A 15,252-nucleotide genomic window follows, 5' to 3' on the forward strand; every position below is an offset into this window, starting at 1 on the left:
TTTATTCCCTTGCATGACAGCGAGCTCCTGCACTGCACGGTCATTTCAAAACATCGCGACGTGAAATGCCACTAAAAGCGGGTTGTGAATAGGTCTTAGTGAGTTAGAAGTCCTCTCGAGTTCTTTTACGCTGTCCTAGACTTAGGAGCTACTTTTAGGCTTAGAATGCTTTGTGAATAACTTTTAGTGAAAAAAATTAGGAGTCATAAAGTTAGGAGTGACACGCCCATTATTTTTAGGAGTTCCTCCCTAAATTCGCCAGTTAGGAGCTACTTTTAGCCCTAAAATTCTTTGTGAATACGGGCCCAGAGCTCCATGGGCCCATTCCACATTGATGTCTCTCAGTGTTTTATGTAAATCTTTCCCCATATGGAAAAAATATAGAAAAAACTTATACAGTATGTATGTGCCATGGAATGTGTTTTATATACAAAACTTGTATATGTGGCAAGAGCAGTATTTTGGATAGCCTGACTACGCCACTCTGGGAATTTCACCCAGAGGAATATTGCTTCAATGTTAACCAGGTTTACTAATGGCACACAAGTTCGTTTTACTAAGTAGAGAGACGTGGGTCCATAATAATATGTCTTTTATTTACACACACACACACAGGGGAGGACACTGAGGCTTACCAGTGGAGGAGGCTATAGCTAGGGCAAGTCACATCTATTACAGGAATCACCCAAAGGCACACGTGCTCTGGAATCACGCACACAGCACAGCAACATGATTCAAAGTGAGATGACACACTGAAAAAGGGACGCCACCACCACAAGTACTGCCCCTCCACCTTTGGCGCTCAGCTCCTAGGAAAGTAGGGAAGACAGAACTAAAATGAATGACACACGAATATACAAAAAGATTGACACAACTGACACAAGCTACATACTGTACATAAACACATAATTCGGAGAGGTCGCAGCCATCTCGCTAGACGATTACCAGTGTGGAAGACAGACGTAGGCCTACACACAATTCGGAGGTCGCAGCCATCTCGCTTGACGATTACCAGTGTGGAAGACAGACGTACACATAACCGCACATACGCTCAACAGTCCAACAAGTGGCGCACATTGACACTAATCCAGTCAATTGGCTCAGATAGCGCATCAAGCTAGGCCAAACGACACACAACAGCAGGCAAAGCAGGGGTCGGCAAAGCAGTGTTCCCTTCCCGTAAGCGGGGGTGTTATTGTAGCTCCGTGAACCTCAACTTGCAGCTCCTGCGATGCACCAAATAACGGCATTGTCATTAAAATCAAAATAGTCACAAAAAGTAAAAACAACCTCCAAAAGAGGCTACCTACCAAAGGGGAGTTAGCAACCCATTCAGGTAGCTCCCAACAGCATTCCACCCACTCCAGCTGGTGATCGCCTACAACAAAACACGCATTTACCATCCCGCACGAGACTAGGCTACATCAACGAAATCTCTATCGGAAGGCAAATGGTTAACATACCAACTGCGTTGCGCGAGCTAGCATCTTTCAGACAGCAGACCCACAGTAGAGGATCTGAAGAACCAGGAAGCAGGGCTTGCCCTCTGTGTCAGTCACACGTTAATCACACTGCCACCTGACTTTTATAAAAACCACCCTGTTCCCTGATTGGCTGACAACTAATTGTTTGACAATCAGCAGGGGTAGCCTACCTGATGGTGCCCAGTGCCCACAGTATACCATAGGCCTACTGCTACATATATAAAACAAGTTTTGTATATAAATCCTTACAGGTTATATGACGTTGTATGAGGAAAACAAGAAAGTGGCCACTTTCAAGAGTAAATCATACAAGTTTTGTATAAAACACATTGCTGGCATATAAGTTTTTTCTATATCTTTTCCATGTGGGTCAGTTGTCTTTTGAATGAATGACTTTAAATATTTTCACCAATGTTTACCAGGGGAACCCTTAGTCAAATAAATCTAATTTGCTGCCGGGGTAGTCTAGCAACTCTCCATTTGACTTGGGAGCTGGTTCAAGCAGAGACCACCGAACCAATCACATCGTGTATGGGTCAGTCAGTGGGCGGGCTTAACATAATGATGACTTGGGACCAGAAGTTGCGACCATTACAGTTTTTCTCAAATGCTAAAACACAAATGCCAATCCTCTAAACCAAATGACCAGTGTCTAAACACATTTACTAAATCTAGCCACAATTTTTCAATACCATAAACACATTTCACATGAAGACACAATTCACAAAACACAATCCTCCGTTCTCATAAATCTAAGCACATTTTTCCTTGCTAAAAGACATGTTGCAAAACATATTCTCAAATGAAAGCTCATGTGATGCAAAATGCTTGCCACAGTCAGCAATAGCTGAACACAATGAACACACCTGGCGTCATTCATTACACACAACGACTCAAAAATGAAGACACTTGTTGCTAAAGGCTGGCTTACATTGCACGATTTTGGTCTGTTTTAACAGTCGGCGACTACATTTCCAAAATCGGGCGGAAATCTTGGGAGTTGTACTGAAATCGCAGCGCGCTCCCGTCATCTAAATCGTTTAGTGTAAGGTGCCAATCTTAGCGGTTTTAAGTCCGTCGGAGGCAGTCTTTTTCTAGTTTTGCCGTTACGACAATATCAAACATGTTTGATATTATCGGAAGTCTTTTCAGTCGTGGCTCATGCAAATAGTGACGTGAACATTAAAAACCAATAGTAACCTTGCGCGAACATGAAACAGGAAGGGGCAAAATAGGCGACAGCTGCAGCCTTTATGATTATTTGTTATTTCATTTCTTATAATTTATTAGTCGGCTGTTCTACGTGACAGAACAACTCTATATCTGTTAGTGATGTCACACGTCAAACAATGCTGCAGAAACGCGAAAAAAATACTTTGATATGAGTAGGCTATCATGTGATTTCCTGTGAATGATGACGTGTAGCCTATTGCACGATGGAAATAATTTGAAGGAATCTAGCAGCAGTCTTGTAAATAGTGACCCACAGTCTTTGCAAAATCCTAATCTAAGACTGGCCTGTGACTAGACTGTGACTAAAAACTCAATGAATTGTCTTTAGATGTGAGAGGGTCTGAGACTGTAGTTTTTCAAAAATCTTTTCCAAATCTTTGCAAAGTCTGGCAATGTAAGGTAGGCTTAATGTGCACAGTGACTGTGGTGTGTGTGTGTGTGTGGTGTGAATGAAGAAAAGTTTTGATCAGTCACAAGAATTTTGATGTCAAACAACCCAAGATTGGCCGAGATGCGAGCTCACTTCCTGTTCGGTGGCTTTGCCGCCAATTTCGATTGGCTGTTGCTATGTTACAGTCGGGCTGAAGATCATCCGTGTGAATTTGCGACCTGTGAATTTTGCGACCTGTGGAAATGTTTAATGGGTTTTGATTAAATCCAATATGGCGGCTGAACCAATTACATTGATGTCATAAGTTGCCATCTGTCGACGTAAGGATCTCCCACAGTATTACTAGACACCACTAGTACATTGTAATTCTAAGCACAACAGCAGCTACAGGCCAAAAAGCATGTTTCTGAATTACAGCGCTCCCTAGAGGTCAAAGGTCACCAAATTTCTTGAGCGTCCTCCTGATGGAGTCACAAGTCCATGTACCAAGTTTGGTTTTGATACATGCAAGGGTTGCTGAGATATGAGCTCACTTCCTGTTTGACGGCTTCGCCGCAGAATTTGATTGGCAGTTATGGGCGGACGGTAATAGTTCCGAAGACAAAAAGCAATGCGTGTATAACGCATTGTCTAAAGATGATGTGTGTCAAATTTGGTGTCGATCCAAAATGGCGGAAAATCCATCATGGCGGAAAATTACGTCATAGGGTGCATTGAACTCGGGCACGTCAAAGGATTCCAACAACACCTGAATTTTGAAGATCGGCCCAACGGTTCAAAAGTTACGTGCGTGAACGTACGTCCAGCTTTGACCTGTTGGTGGCGCTAGAGCGCTTGAGCTGCCAACATGAAACTTGGTCACATGACTCATGAGACTGTTCCCAATCAGTGTGCAAAATTTCACAACTTTTCACCAGTCGGTTCTATGGGCTGCCATTGACTTCAATGGCAGAGGAATAATCATAGAAACACAATAGGTGCCTACGCAGCTTCGCTGCTTGGCCCCTAACAAGAAAACTAAGTAATACAATGGGTGCCTCCGCAGCTTCGCTGCTTGGCCCCCAACAAGACTGTATAGCACACCCGAGTGCTGCGTTTTCAATTTTGCCCATGTGTGCTTACACACCTGGTGGATGTGATTATCCAATTTGTTCATTAGTGTAGTCAATGGCAATCCGGGGCTTTGTAATGACAAGGAAGTAACCTCACAATCCTTATCTGTGTGTGGAAATGTGTGTTGAGTTTTACGAATCACTGTGTGTAATGTTTTGCAAAAAGGGTGAAGCAGACATTGTGTGTAATGTTGTGCAAATCTGTGGGGGTGTTTTGCTCCTTGGAGTAAAATTTTGCAAATTGTGTGAACATTTCCATTTTAGTGTGTAAACAATCGTAAAAAACTGTAAAACATATATATTAGGAAACTAGTTGACTAAAGGTTTCTAATGGTGTCACTTATATGTTATAGGACAAAAACTAGCAGAGATTGAGATGTTTGGAACAGTTTTTCAAATCCCCAGGGGGGGATTTAGTCTCCAGAGGGTTAATACCACCATCTACAGGCCGATGGGTATACAGTCCTGACTATGTACACATAAATCCATTTATTTTATAGCCCCCCATGGATGAAATCCCACAAAGCTTGGCATACTCCCAGAGGGTGTCAGGTTAATCATACACATGAAATTTGGTGCAGTTCATAACATCTCATCTGAAGATAGGCAATATTACATTGCATTTATTTTTTTTACCATGGGGGTGCAAATCACAAATGACTGGTTATAAGCTAAGTTGATGCAAGCTCTTGAGACCAACACACCATAAACATTTTATCATCCTCGGTGCTACGGTTCAGGTAGGAAAAACAATTGCAATTTTTGGGCTTCTTTTTGACAACAACTATATGACCGCTTCGCTAGTAACTAATACATTAATTCAGCTAACAAATACGTTATAACATGAAATGTATTGTGACGAAGCAAGAATTATTTTCTTCTGAGTAGTTTATTATCAGATGTACATGGAGAATGACAATACATGAAAATGGCCTGTTTAAGATCCCAGTGGCTAAATCCCACAACATGGGTGGCATTCTGTCACATAAACCCCTTATCCCACAACACATCAGCTGACTAGTCTAGTGCACCTATATAATGAGTAACCGTCAACTATCTCATAACATAAGGCAGCTTAACCAGAATATTAGCCGTAGGCTACATTTCCCCCATAACACCTTGCATGAACATAACACAGGTATCAGCATGTCCGAGCCGCGCTACATAGCCCCCCTCTAAGCGGGTTCCATGTCCCCATGACCCAGCTTATACAACAAAGTCCCGAAGATGGGCGGGTGGCCTTCGGATACGTCCTTGGCTCGATGGCGTCTGCGTAACAGACGGGGGTGTGAAACCGTCCGATCCCCCCATCGTCTCTGTGTCACCCACAGTCTCTGTTTCCCCACCGGTACGCGCTAAAGGCCGGTAGGGAGCCATTCGGTCCCGGTGGAGGACTACGACTCTCCTGCATCCAGTAAGCTGAACACGGTACACCACATCAGACATCTTAGCTAGCACAACACATGGTCCTATCCATTGACTATCCATTGACTACACAGTTTAGGGGAAACTCCCTTCTTACGCTGTGGAGAGTAAATCCATACCTGGTCCCCGCTGTCAAAGTCCTGTCCTGCTGAGCGAGTGTCATAGGTATGCTTCTGGTGCATCCCCGCCAGCTGCAGAGCATCGCGATTGAGTTCATACGCTTCCTTGAGCCGATCACGAAGCCGGTAGTAGTAGTCCAGGCCTGGGGTGCCCTCTACTGCTGGCTCCGGGGGTGGGCCGAACGCTAGATCCACAGGCGTCCGGAGCTCGTGGCCGAACATTAGAGCGGCGGGCGTGCATCCCGTGCTCTCCTGGACGGCGCTTCTGTATGCCCACAGAACCATCGGAATGTGAAGGTCCCAGTCCGTCTGTCTGTTGCCTGAGATGGTTAACTGCTCTGCCAACGTCTTCTACAAGACCGTTCTACAACGTCTTCTACAAGAACGTTCTACAAGACCGTCGCTTTGGGGGTGCAGTGGAGTGGTCTGTGTCTTTTTCACCCCCAGCAACCGGCAGACCTCTTGAAACACCTCTGCTTCGAAGTTCCTCCCCTGATCACTGTGCAGCTCCTCCGTGGCGCCTGCCTGAATGTTCACCAAGAACGCAGCTGTTGTGATAGTGCTCTGGTCGGGGGTGGCGTATGCTTCGGGCCACTTGGTAAAGTAATCCATTGCTACCAGGATGTACCGGTTGTTGCGCTCGGTGACAGGAAAGGGTCCGAGGATATCCACGCCAACCCGCTCCATGGGCGCCCCGACCTGGTACCGTTGAAGTGGGGCGTGAGAGCGGCGCCCGGGTCCTTTTCTCGCCGCGCAGGCGTCACAGCAATGGACGTATTGTTCAGCATCGAGGCGGCAGCCTGGCCAGTAAAAACGTGACCGGAGCCAGTGTAGCATTTTCGCGATGCCGAAATGGCCAGTCCCCACCACGCCGTGATTCATCTGGAGCACCTGGCTGCGGACACAGTGCGGCACCAACAGCTGCAGTGTCTCTCGTAGTCCGGACGGTATTTGCCAGCGGCGATATAGCAACCCATCTCGGACAGTGAAGTTGGGCCACTGTGAGTACAGAGCTTTAGTCTCCGGATCTAAGGCAGACACAGCGCGCTGCCCCTCTCTCACCCAGGAACAGAGCCGTGCGAGCACAGAGTCTTGTTCTTGCATCTGCTGCAGCTGTTGACGGTCGAAGACGTCCCACTCGCTGTTGCCTGCGTGCAGCACCGTGCCCGCGCTTCTGATGATACAACTGTTCGCCTCTCTCGGATGCTCATCGTGCGTCATCTCCGTTGCTGTCATGCTCCTCAGCTCGTTGCGCTCACAGTGGCGGCATTGTGCTTCTACACATGGGCGCCGCGACAGCGCGTCTGCGTTCGTGTGTAGTCTGCCAGCCCTGTGTCTTATCTTGAAGTTGTAGTCTTGTAGCGTTTCAAGCCATCGGGCTAACTGTCCCTCTGGCTCACGGAAGTTTAACAACCAGGTGAGAGAGGCATGGTCTGTACGTAGCAAAAACTCATTCCCATAGAGATAAGTTCTAAAGTGTCTTATTCCCAGGACCACAGCCAGCAGCTCCCTTCTCGTGACGCAATAATTCCTCTCTGGTCGACTGAGAGCTCGGCTGAAGTAGGCGATGACCTGCTCTCCATGCTCTCCCTCTTGAGAAAGCTTTCCGGAGTCTGTCGAATGCGACGTGCAGTCCTCACTCCAGTTAAAGGGCTGCGACTTCGCCGTTAGCAGGTACAACGGGCTAGCTTTGTGAGCGAAGTCTTTGACGAAGGGTCTGTAGTAGGATGCTAGCCCCAAGAAGCTCCGGAGCTTGGCGACATCACGGGGAGTTGGCCAGTCCCTCACGGCAGCGACTTTGCCCGGATCGGTTGACACGCCGGCCTCGCCCACGATATGTCCGAGGAAGGCCATTTCCCTCCGCAGCAGATGGCATTTCCGTGGGTGTAGTCGTAGCCCTGCTCTCCGGATAGCCTCAAACCATGGAGGTATTATAAGAACTGGAGAAAGTGAACAAGTCCCGCCCCCATTCATTTCAATGGGAATGCTAGGCTAGTGAAAATTGCCAAAATTGAACGATTTTTTCAGGCTTCAACATGGCGTTTCAAGGGGCTTGTTTCCGGTGCCGTTTTACTTAGCCAATGAAGTGGCAGGTTACTGATTGACGTAAGGTACAGAAGGAGAGCTCGTGCCCACACTAAGCTCGTGCATGAGCTGAGAGTGGAACAGCCACCAATCAACATGAGGAAAACGGCACCGGACATGATGTATTTCTGGAAAATGGCGACGAGGAAGTGCCTTGCTAATCGGCGAAGCTAATCAGTCAAATCCTGACCCCCTGCCTCAAACACCTCCTGCAGGTTGGCCATGGCCCCGTCGAAATCCACAGCATGGCAGAGTAAGTCGTCGAGAAACACCACACAGCGGCTCCGTGGTACGCCCGCGAGCACTCGCTCCATTAAGTGCTCGAATGACGCGGGCCCATTACATAGTCCGAACGGTAGGACCCTGAATTGCCATAGCCCCTGACCAATGGAGAATGCTGTCTTGGGGCGTGCGTCTGGCGTCAGATGCACCTGCCAATACCCGCTCCTTAAAGGGATAATCCGGAGTGAAATGCACTTTAGATAAATTTTTCGGACTATTGGGAGTACATACGTTGAGTTGACACCAAAATCATGTCATTCGGATGTATTTTGAGAAAGTTCGAGTTCACCGTTTTTAGCCAAAACTCGTTAGCCTGGAAGTGACCGGGGCAAGTCCTTTCGCCGCTACAAAACGCTATTTTCTTCTACTGTTCCAACCAACACTACACTTACGTGGTAGTGAGTAGAGGGTCCCTAAAGCCAAACCGAAGTATCCCCACGTCTTTATGTGGTCGGATAGAGAGTCCAGAATGAATTTAATCGAGTCAGTACCTTTCCGGAAATATCGCTGCTGCAGCTAGCAACGTGTTAACAACATTTTAATAACATTTCCGGAAAGGTACGGACTCGATTAAATTCATTCTGGACTCTCTATCCGACCACATAAAGACGTGGGGATACTTCGGTTTGGCTTTAGGGACCCTCTACTCACTACCACGTAAGTGTAGTGTTGGTTGGAACAGTAGAAGAGGTATAAAAATAGCGTTTTGTAGCGGCGAAAGGACTTGCCCCGGTCACTTCCAGGCTAACGAGTTTTGGCTAAAAACGGTGAACTCGAACATTCTCAAAATACATCCGAATGACATGATTTTGGTGTCAACTCAACGTATGTACTCCCAATAGTCCGAAAAATGTATCTAAAGTGCATTTCACTCCGGATTATCCCTTTAAGTCCAGCGAGCTGAACCACTTTGACCCGGCGACATCATCCAGTGCGTCACCGATCCGCGGGAGCGGGTAAGAGTCTTTACGCATAACTTCATTCAGGCGCCTGTAATCGACACAGAATCGCCATGTCTGATCTTTCTTTGGACATGTGTGTACGTTTGCGAACGTACACACATTTCCAACATTTGCAGCCTAACGATAGTTTAACATGGTTCCATTTTAATCTGAGAAAAGAAGATGACTTCCTACCGTTTCCATTGAGTAAATTCAACCTTCAAGATGAGAAAACCGTTCTTTTTCGGAAGACCACACATCGGCCCTGACAGCCCTGCAGCCATTTTAAGTTTTGAAGTTCCAGCGAGACATAGCTGGACGATAGGCGCGGGAAAAGTTGAGTACAGTTTGTTTGGGATTGCCATGGCAACGGCGATTTCTACCAATCAAAGGCTCTGCTTTCACCAGTTTTACACGTTAGGGTGTCGGGTAGTGTAGTACTCTCTCGTTAAATCGTGAATAAAGCATTGTTTTCTCAAAACAAGGTTGATGCCCCATTAAGTTTTGACATCTATATGAGCAGGTATAATCGCTTAGTCACATCGTAGCTGGTTTTAAGTCTACCATGGACGGTTATGATGTTATGGCTTATTCACCAGTTGTCAATGGAGAAATTGTATTGGATTTTTTCTTCCGGGCAAGGCTGTGGGCGGGACTGTGGAGCTCTGTAGAGGAAATGGTTTGCATTACAGTTTTTTCTGAATGCTTAAGCACTAATCGTGATTCTTGTAGCACAATTTCTAAAACTATTAACACATAGCAAAACCACTGACTGAGTTTGCAAAACTAAAAGCACAAACACGAGTGCTTTGAACTCAGTTTGCAATTTTGTAACACACACTTTGCAAAACAGGCACAATTCACTGCACAACACTCTTTTTGTGGAACTTTAAACACAACTCACTGCTTACACTCAATTTAATTACCAAATTTCCAACACACTCCTAGCAAAATCATACACATGTATGGCTATCATTAACACTATTTTGCCAACTGTCTGGCACATTTTCACATGTGAAAACTGTTTTAGATCATTAGTTCACTTTGCAATCAGCAGTGTAAATAAGGCACAGGTAAGATATCTGTGTGGAGTACAATGGAGGGAGCAGGAAGAGTGAGAATTAGAGGAGGCCTAGGAAGAGGACGTGGAGGTGAAGAAGTAGGAGAAAGAGGACAAGGAGGTGAAGGAGCGAGAGGGAGAGGAAGACAAGGAGCCCAGTGCCTTGGACAGGAGGACATTGCATGCGATGAAGATGAAGATGAAATTTTGTGGCCGTACCCAGAGAGACGTCTCTTTTTTTTTTTTTTGTCTCAGTGAAATTACTCTTTTGTGTTTTGACTTTGTATTTGTTTTGATGAGTGTGAACACCAATACTTGAAGTTTGGATTCCTATATGTTTACAGAACTATGACAGTATGACGGTTGACCTCAAACTGACATACAGTACTGTAGCCAACCTTGTGCACAGAGAAAGCAAAAGCCAGATGTGTCTTGTATTCATACCATCAGTGTGTAGTTGACACATTGTGTGCTAGTAAATGATGGCTTGTGTTTACTTTTTGATACAGAAACACCATTTTTACAAAGGTGTGGAGAGTTAATCAAGCTGTGTTCGCTTTTACAAGATAACTACAATGTTTTGATAATTTGGTGAAAGGTTTTGTTATTTGTGTGTAGAGTTTTGCCAAAGTAGCCAATAGTTACAAAAAATGTGCTTAAGCAATCAGAAAAAAATGTATATCTGTGAACATTAGGCTATTTAATATTTCTTTATTGTATTTTAAGATAGACTGACAATTCATTAACATTAGACATTTTGTACATATATGTTACATCAAAGATAGTTAAGGCGAAGCCAAGATACTTCATCAGAAGCCACTTCCTGGAACCCAAATTGCAAGAGTAGCCTACAGTATAGAACCAAGATCTTAGCATATGTGGTGAAATTCAGATCTATGCCCATAGACTTCAATGGAACAGTCACTGCTTTGCCTGAAGGGCAATTTATGTTCCAGGAAGTGGCTTCTGACGAAGTATCTTGTCTCCGCCTTAACTTTGTTGTGCCTTGGGAACTTGTTCTCTTTTCGCAGGTCTGTTTTATCTTTTCCGCTAAACCCAACAGCAGTGGTAGTCTAAAGAAGCCAGCAGGACAGGATCTGTGTTAAATAAGGTAAGGTTGTTGCTGCACCCTATCAGATTTTGTTTACATCTTGTCTAGCCTATCATGGGTTTCATCAGGACCCTCTCCACGGGTGTATTAATCAAGCACCATGCAGTCTGTATACCGTAATTTCCCGACTATTAGCCGCGGCTTATACATTGATTTTGCAAAATGTATTTCGCTATGAGGTTAAAACAGGGGGGCAGTTAATATGGTGTTAATATGGTTTTGTTTCTTTTAACTTGCATAAAACACTATCCTGCAGCTTATACACAATGCGGCTTATATGCGGGAAATTACTGTACTGTAGGTGCTTGATTTTTATACACTGGTGAGAAGGGACCTGATGAAACTCATGAATATCAAGAATGAGTCCCAAGGTCCCAAGACCAAGGTCAAATATTTCTGTTCAAATTATATGTCTTCATATTATTTTCAGCCCTTGAAATTACTTCAGTTTCCTCTCGACCTGTGGTAGTAAGATGGTAGAAGCATAGTTCCGGGAATCACACTGACTTTATGTTCAAATTACTTTATGTTCAGTATATTATACAGTAGCCTAGTGCCCTTCATTTTTGCATGTTTTATTTGTTTGAGCATTGTTCTTTCTTATCCCTTTCCATAAACCAATAAAAATCAATGAAGTTTGGACTAAGGTGTCTGCTAGCAATAACCATAACCATAAAGCTGGCGCTTAAAGAGAAACTATGCAGGATTGGCGGTTTCATCTCTGGTTTCGGTTTCGTTTTCGCTCGTTTTATGCTTGCATATTTCTCTGCAGAGCTTCCCCGACAGCTTTAGCGTGTATATTTATATAGGCTATATATAAATATATAAATTGTAAGCATGGTTCTTCTTGTTCCTTACGTGTCTCAGACTTCCAGATCTAAACAAGGAGCGATCGTCTCCTGCAGAAACTGCAAGGTTGCAATAGCGGATAGGGACGCTGGGGGCGGGAGGAAATAACTGTTTTCGATGAAACTGGTCAGTCAAGCAAAACAACGATTTCTGAGCGATTTTATGACTATGAAAAAGTTGCAAGGAACACTTCACCGTTTTTTCATATTAAACTATGTTATTCGCTTAATTAAGACGAGTTGATATACAGTGAGGAGCATGTGTATTTGATACCATGCTAAAACAGGAATATAAAATCATCATTTGACAATTGATCTTAATGCCTTAATTTAAAAAAATTAGGAAAAATAAAACCGCCAAGGACACCAATTTTCTTTGTAATTGAAGAATGTATCGTAAATAAATAAATGTTTTCCTTAAATGCTAGGGGAAGGAAGTATTTGACCCCCTATGTAACCCTATGGGAATTTAACACATAGGGTTAACATAGGGGCAGGCAGATTTTTATTTTTAAAGGCCAGCTATTTCATGGATCCAGGATATTATGCATCCTGATAAAGTTCCGTTGGCCTTTGGAATTAAGATAGCCCCACATCATCACATACCCTTCACCATAGCTAGAGATTGGCATGGTCCTTTTTCCTGTAGGCCTATTAGCCTGTTTGATTTGCATTGAGCTCAATGAGCATCAAACAGGCTAATAGGCCTACTGGAAAAAGCACCATGCCAATCTCTAGCTATGGTGAAGGGTATGTGATGATGTGGGGCTATTTTAGTGCGTACATAGCACTACAGGTAATGCGTTAACTGTTGTTCATACTTACTTGCAAGGAGAGGTTACTAGCAGCACTTCACTTCCATAGGTGTCTTTGTTTGAGCTTGAAACAGCACATACAGTATTTAATGCACAGTCTATTATTATTGATTTCAACGATAGCCACTGTGATGTAATTGGTGAGCTGATTTTTTTTAACAATGTTCCATTTACTGGCTTGCCCATCTGCTTCGCCTCCCAGAATGAAGATGAGAATGCCAAGAGTTCGCTATCGCCTGCTTTGGGCCTTAGTGGGCGTCCTCTGCTGGGTGATGTTCATGGTGGCGGAGAGGGCTTCTGACCAGGTCTCCCCGTGGACAAGAGCTGCACTACACCCCCCTCTCCCATTCACCAGCCCCCCCGGAGACCCTATTCAGGAGAAGAACTTCATATGGTCTGCTGATGACAACGCTCCTCCACACCTTTCTCAGCAAGCTGCACTACACCCCCCTCTCCCATTCACCAGCCCCCCCGGAGACCCTATTCAGGAGGAGACCTACACATGCTCTGCTGTTAAAAGCGTTCCTTCACACCTTTCTCAGCAATTCCAGGTATTCCTACGCTACAGGCATTGCCGGGCATTCCCAACCCTGCTGAGCCCTTCGCCTTGCGAGAATGACCTCTATCTGCTATTGGCCGTCAAGTCCACAGCTGCACAGGTAGAGCGCCGTGATGCTTTGCGGGATACCTGGGGTCAAACAAGTCGAATCCAGGGTCGCCGGGTTAAGCTGGTCTTCCTGTTAGCCCGTTCGGATGACCAGGTTCACGGCCACAACATCCAGACGCAGTTGGAGAGGGAGAACCATCGCTATGGCGACATCTTGCAGTGGGATTTCATGGATGTCTTCTTCAATCTGACCCGGAAGGAGATAGGATTCCTCAGTTGGTTCTCGCGTGAATGCAGAAGCGCGCAGTTCGCCTTCAAGGGTGATGACGACGTGTTTGTGAACACAGAGAATCTGGTCGAATACCTGAAAGGCCACAAACCCGAGAATCATCTGTTTACTGGATACATCCACACGCATGGGGGTCCCAGCCGAGACACAACCTCAAAGTACTTCATCCCAGTAGATATATATCCAAATGAGACCTATCCACCCTTTCCGAGTGGTGGTGGATATCTGATGTCGCGGCAGACCGTGTTGGATCTGCACGTCACGGCTCAGCAGATTACGCTCTATCCCCTAGATGATGTCTTTGTGGCCTTTTGTCTGCATAAAATGGGCTTTACCCCCACACACCACGATGGCTTTCTCACATTCGGATTCAGCCACGGCCAAAATCACTATAACCCCTGTGCTTATCGTGACATCATGGTGCTGCACCGGATGAGCTCACAACACCTGAGGACCATGTGGCCAAAGATAAAGACCTCGGTCTGCCCTGTGAGTTAAATAACTTCAAAACAGCCCAATGTTGTTCTTTTAACAAGTTCAAAATAACAAGTTCAAACTCATTGTGAGAGTGTGTGTGTGTGTGCTCAAAAAGATTATGGACATTAAAGGAACACTAAAGAGTTTTTTTGTACCTTAAAATAATATTAGAATCATTTCAGTGGTCCATCAACCCGGGTGAAAGACACTTCTGCATTTGCTTCGTGACCCTTTATCGGCTATAAAGTTTCCCAGACTCAGAATGATCAGGTTGACAGAATGATCTGTGAGAACGTGTCAAAGAGTCGGATGATAACAAAGTTAGCCTGTTTCAACCTCGCTATTTCAAAGCATTAGTGTTTAGCATATACTATTAAGTTACGTTATTTAGACGATCAGTCTGTTTATTTAGACACATCTCCAGTCGCTCTCATTCACTACATTATGGAGAGGTTTTAGGTTAGAATTTTGTGCCGTTTTGTTTATGGTTTGCTTAAGGCTCATTCATGCTCAACGTGTGGCAGTTTACGTCCGTATTTTGTAAGGACGTTCTTCCCGGTGATGTCTTCATACCTCCGTCCGTATTTTACGTATGAATGCCTAGCGCCCCCACTTTTTCGTGTGGTATTCGTGTGGTAGTGCTCGGTATTGCAACGTTTCATCCGTTTCATCCGTAATCATAAGCCCCTCAATTTCGTGTGAAAATACGTACGAAATCAACGGAAAGACCGTTTGAAACACTCCAAACGTATCCGTATCAGTACTTTACGTTGAGCATGAATGGGCCTTTAAGGCCGATTCACACCCTACGGTTGAGCCGGATACGGACGCTTTCGTCCGGTCCCGGAGGGGGTTTCGTCCGTCAGGCGGTCCGTAGCCAGAGAGCTTAGCAATCCGGAGTGCTCCGGGCAAAACGGAGCAATACCACCGCAAATCGCGGCGGCAGTATAGAGTCAAGTGCCAACCATTTACG

General features: G+C 45.1%; 1 protein-coding gene and 1 long non-coding RNA gene across 3 annotated transcripts; one reads left to right on the forward strand and one right to left on the reverse strand.

Annotated features, from left to right (window-relative positions):
- Window positions 1-691: 691 nt before the first annotated feature.
- On the reverse strand, window positions 692-1,545 carry LOC134082032 (uncharacterized). Of its 2 annotated transcripts, none has more exons than XR_009939547.1 (3): window positions 1,464-1,545; window positions 1,311-1,378; window positions 692-809 (listed from the first exon to the last, which is right to left on the reverse strand). It is a non-coding gene; the product is annotated as an uncharacterized LOC134082032 (long non-coding RNA). The 2 variants fall into 2 exon arrangements; XR_009939546.1 differs by lacking the exon at window positions 692-809 and adding an exon at window positions 979-1,226.
- An 11,576-nt stretch (window positions 1,546-13,121) lies between these two features.
- Window positions 13,122-14,300, forward strand: LOC134082298 (N-acetyllactosaminide beta-1,3-N-acetylglucosaminyltransferase 4-like). Its single transcript, XM_062537946.1, has one exon. It carries the CDS (start codon window positions 13,122-13,124, stop codon window positions 14,298-14,300), a length of 1,179 nt encoding a protein of 392 aa, XP_062393930.1.
- The last annotated feature ends 952 nt before the right edge of the window (window positions 14,301-15,252 follow it).

The sequence above is a fragment of the Sardina pilchardus genome, chromosome 6 (assembly GCF_963854185.1).
Source record: "Sardina pilchardus chromosome 6, fSarPil1.1, whole genome shotgun sequence".
NCBI lineage: Eukaryota > Metazoa > Chordata > Actinopteri > Clupeiformes > Clupeidae > Sardina > Sardina pilchardus.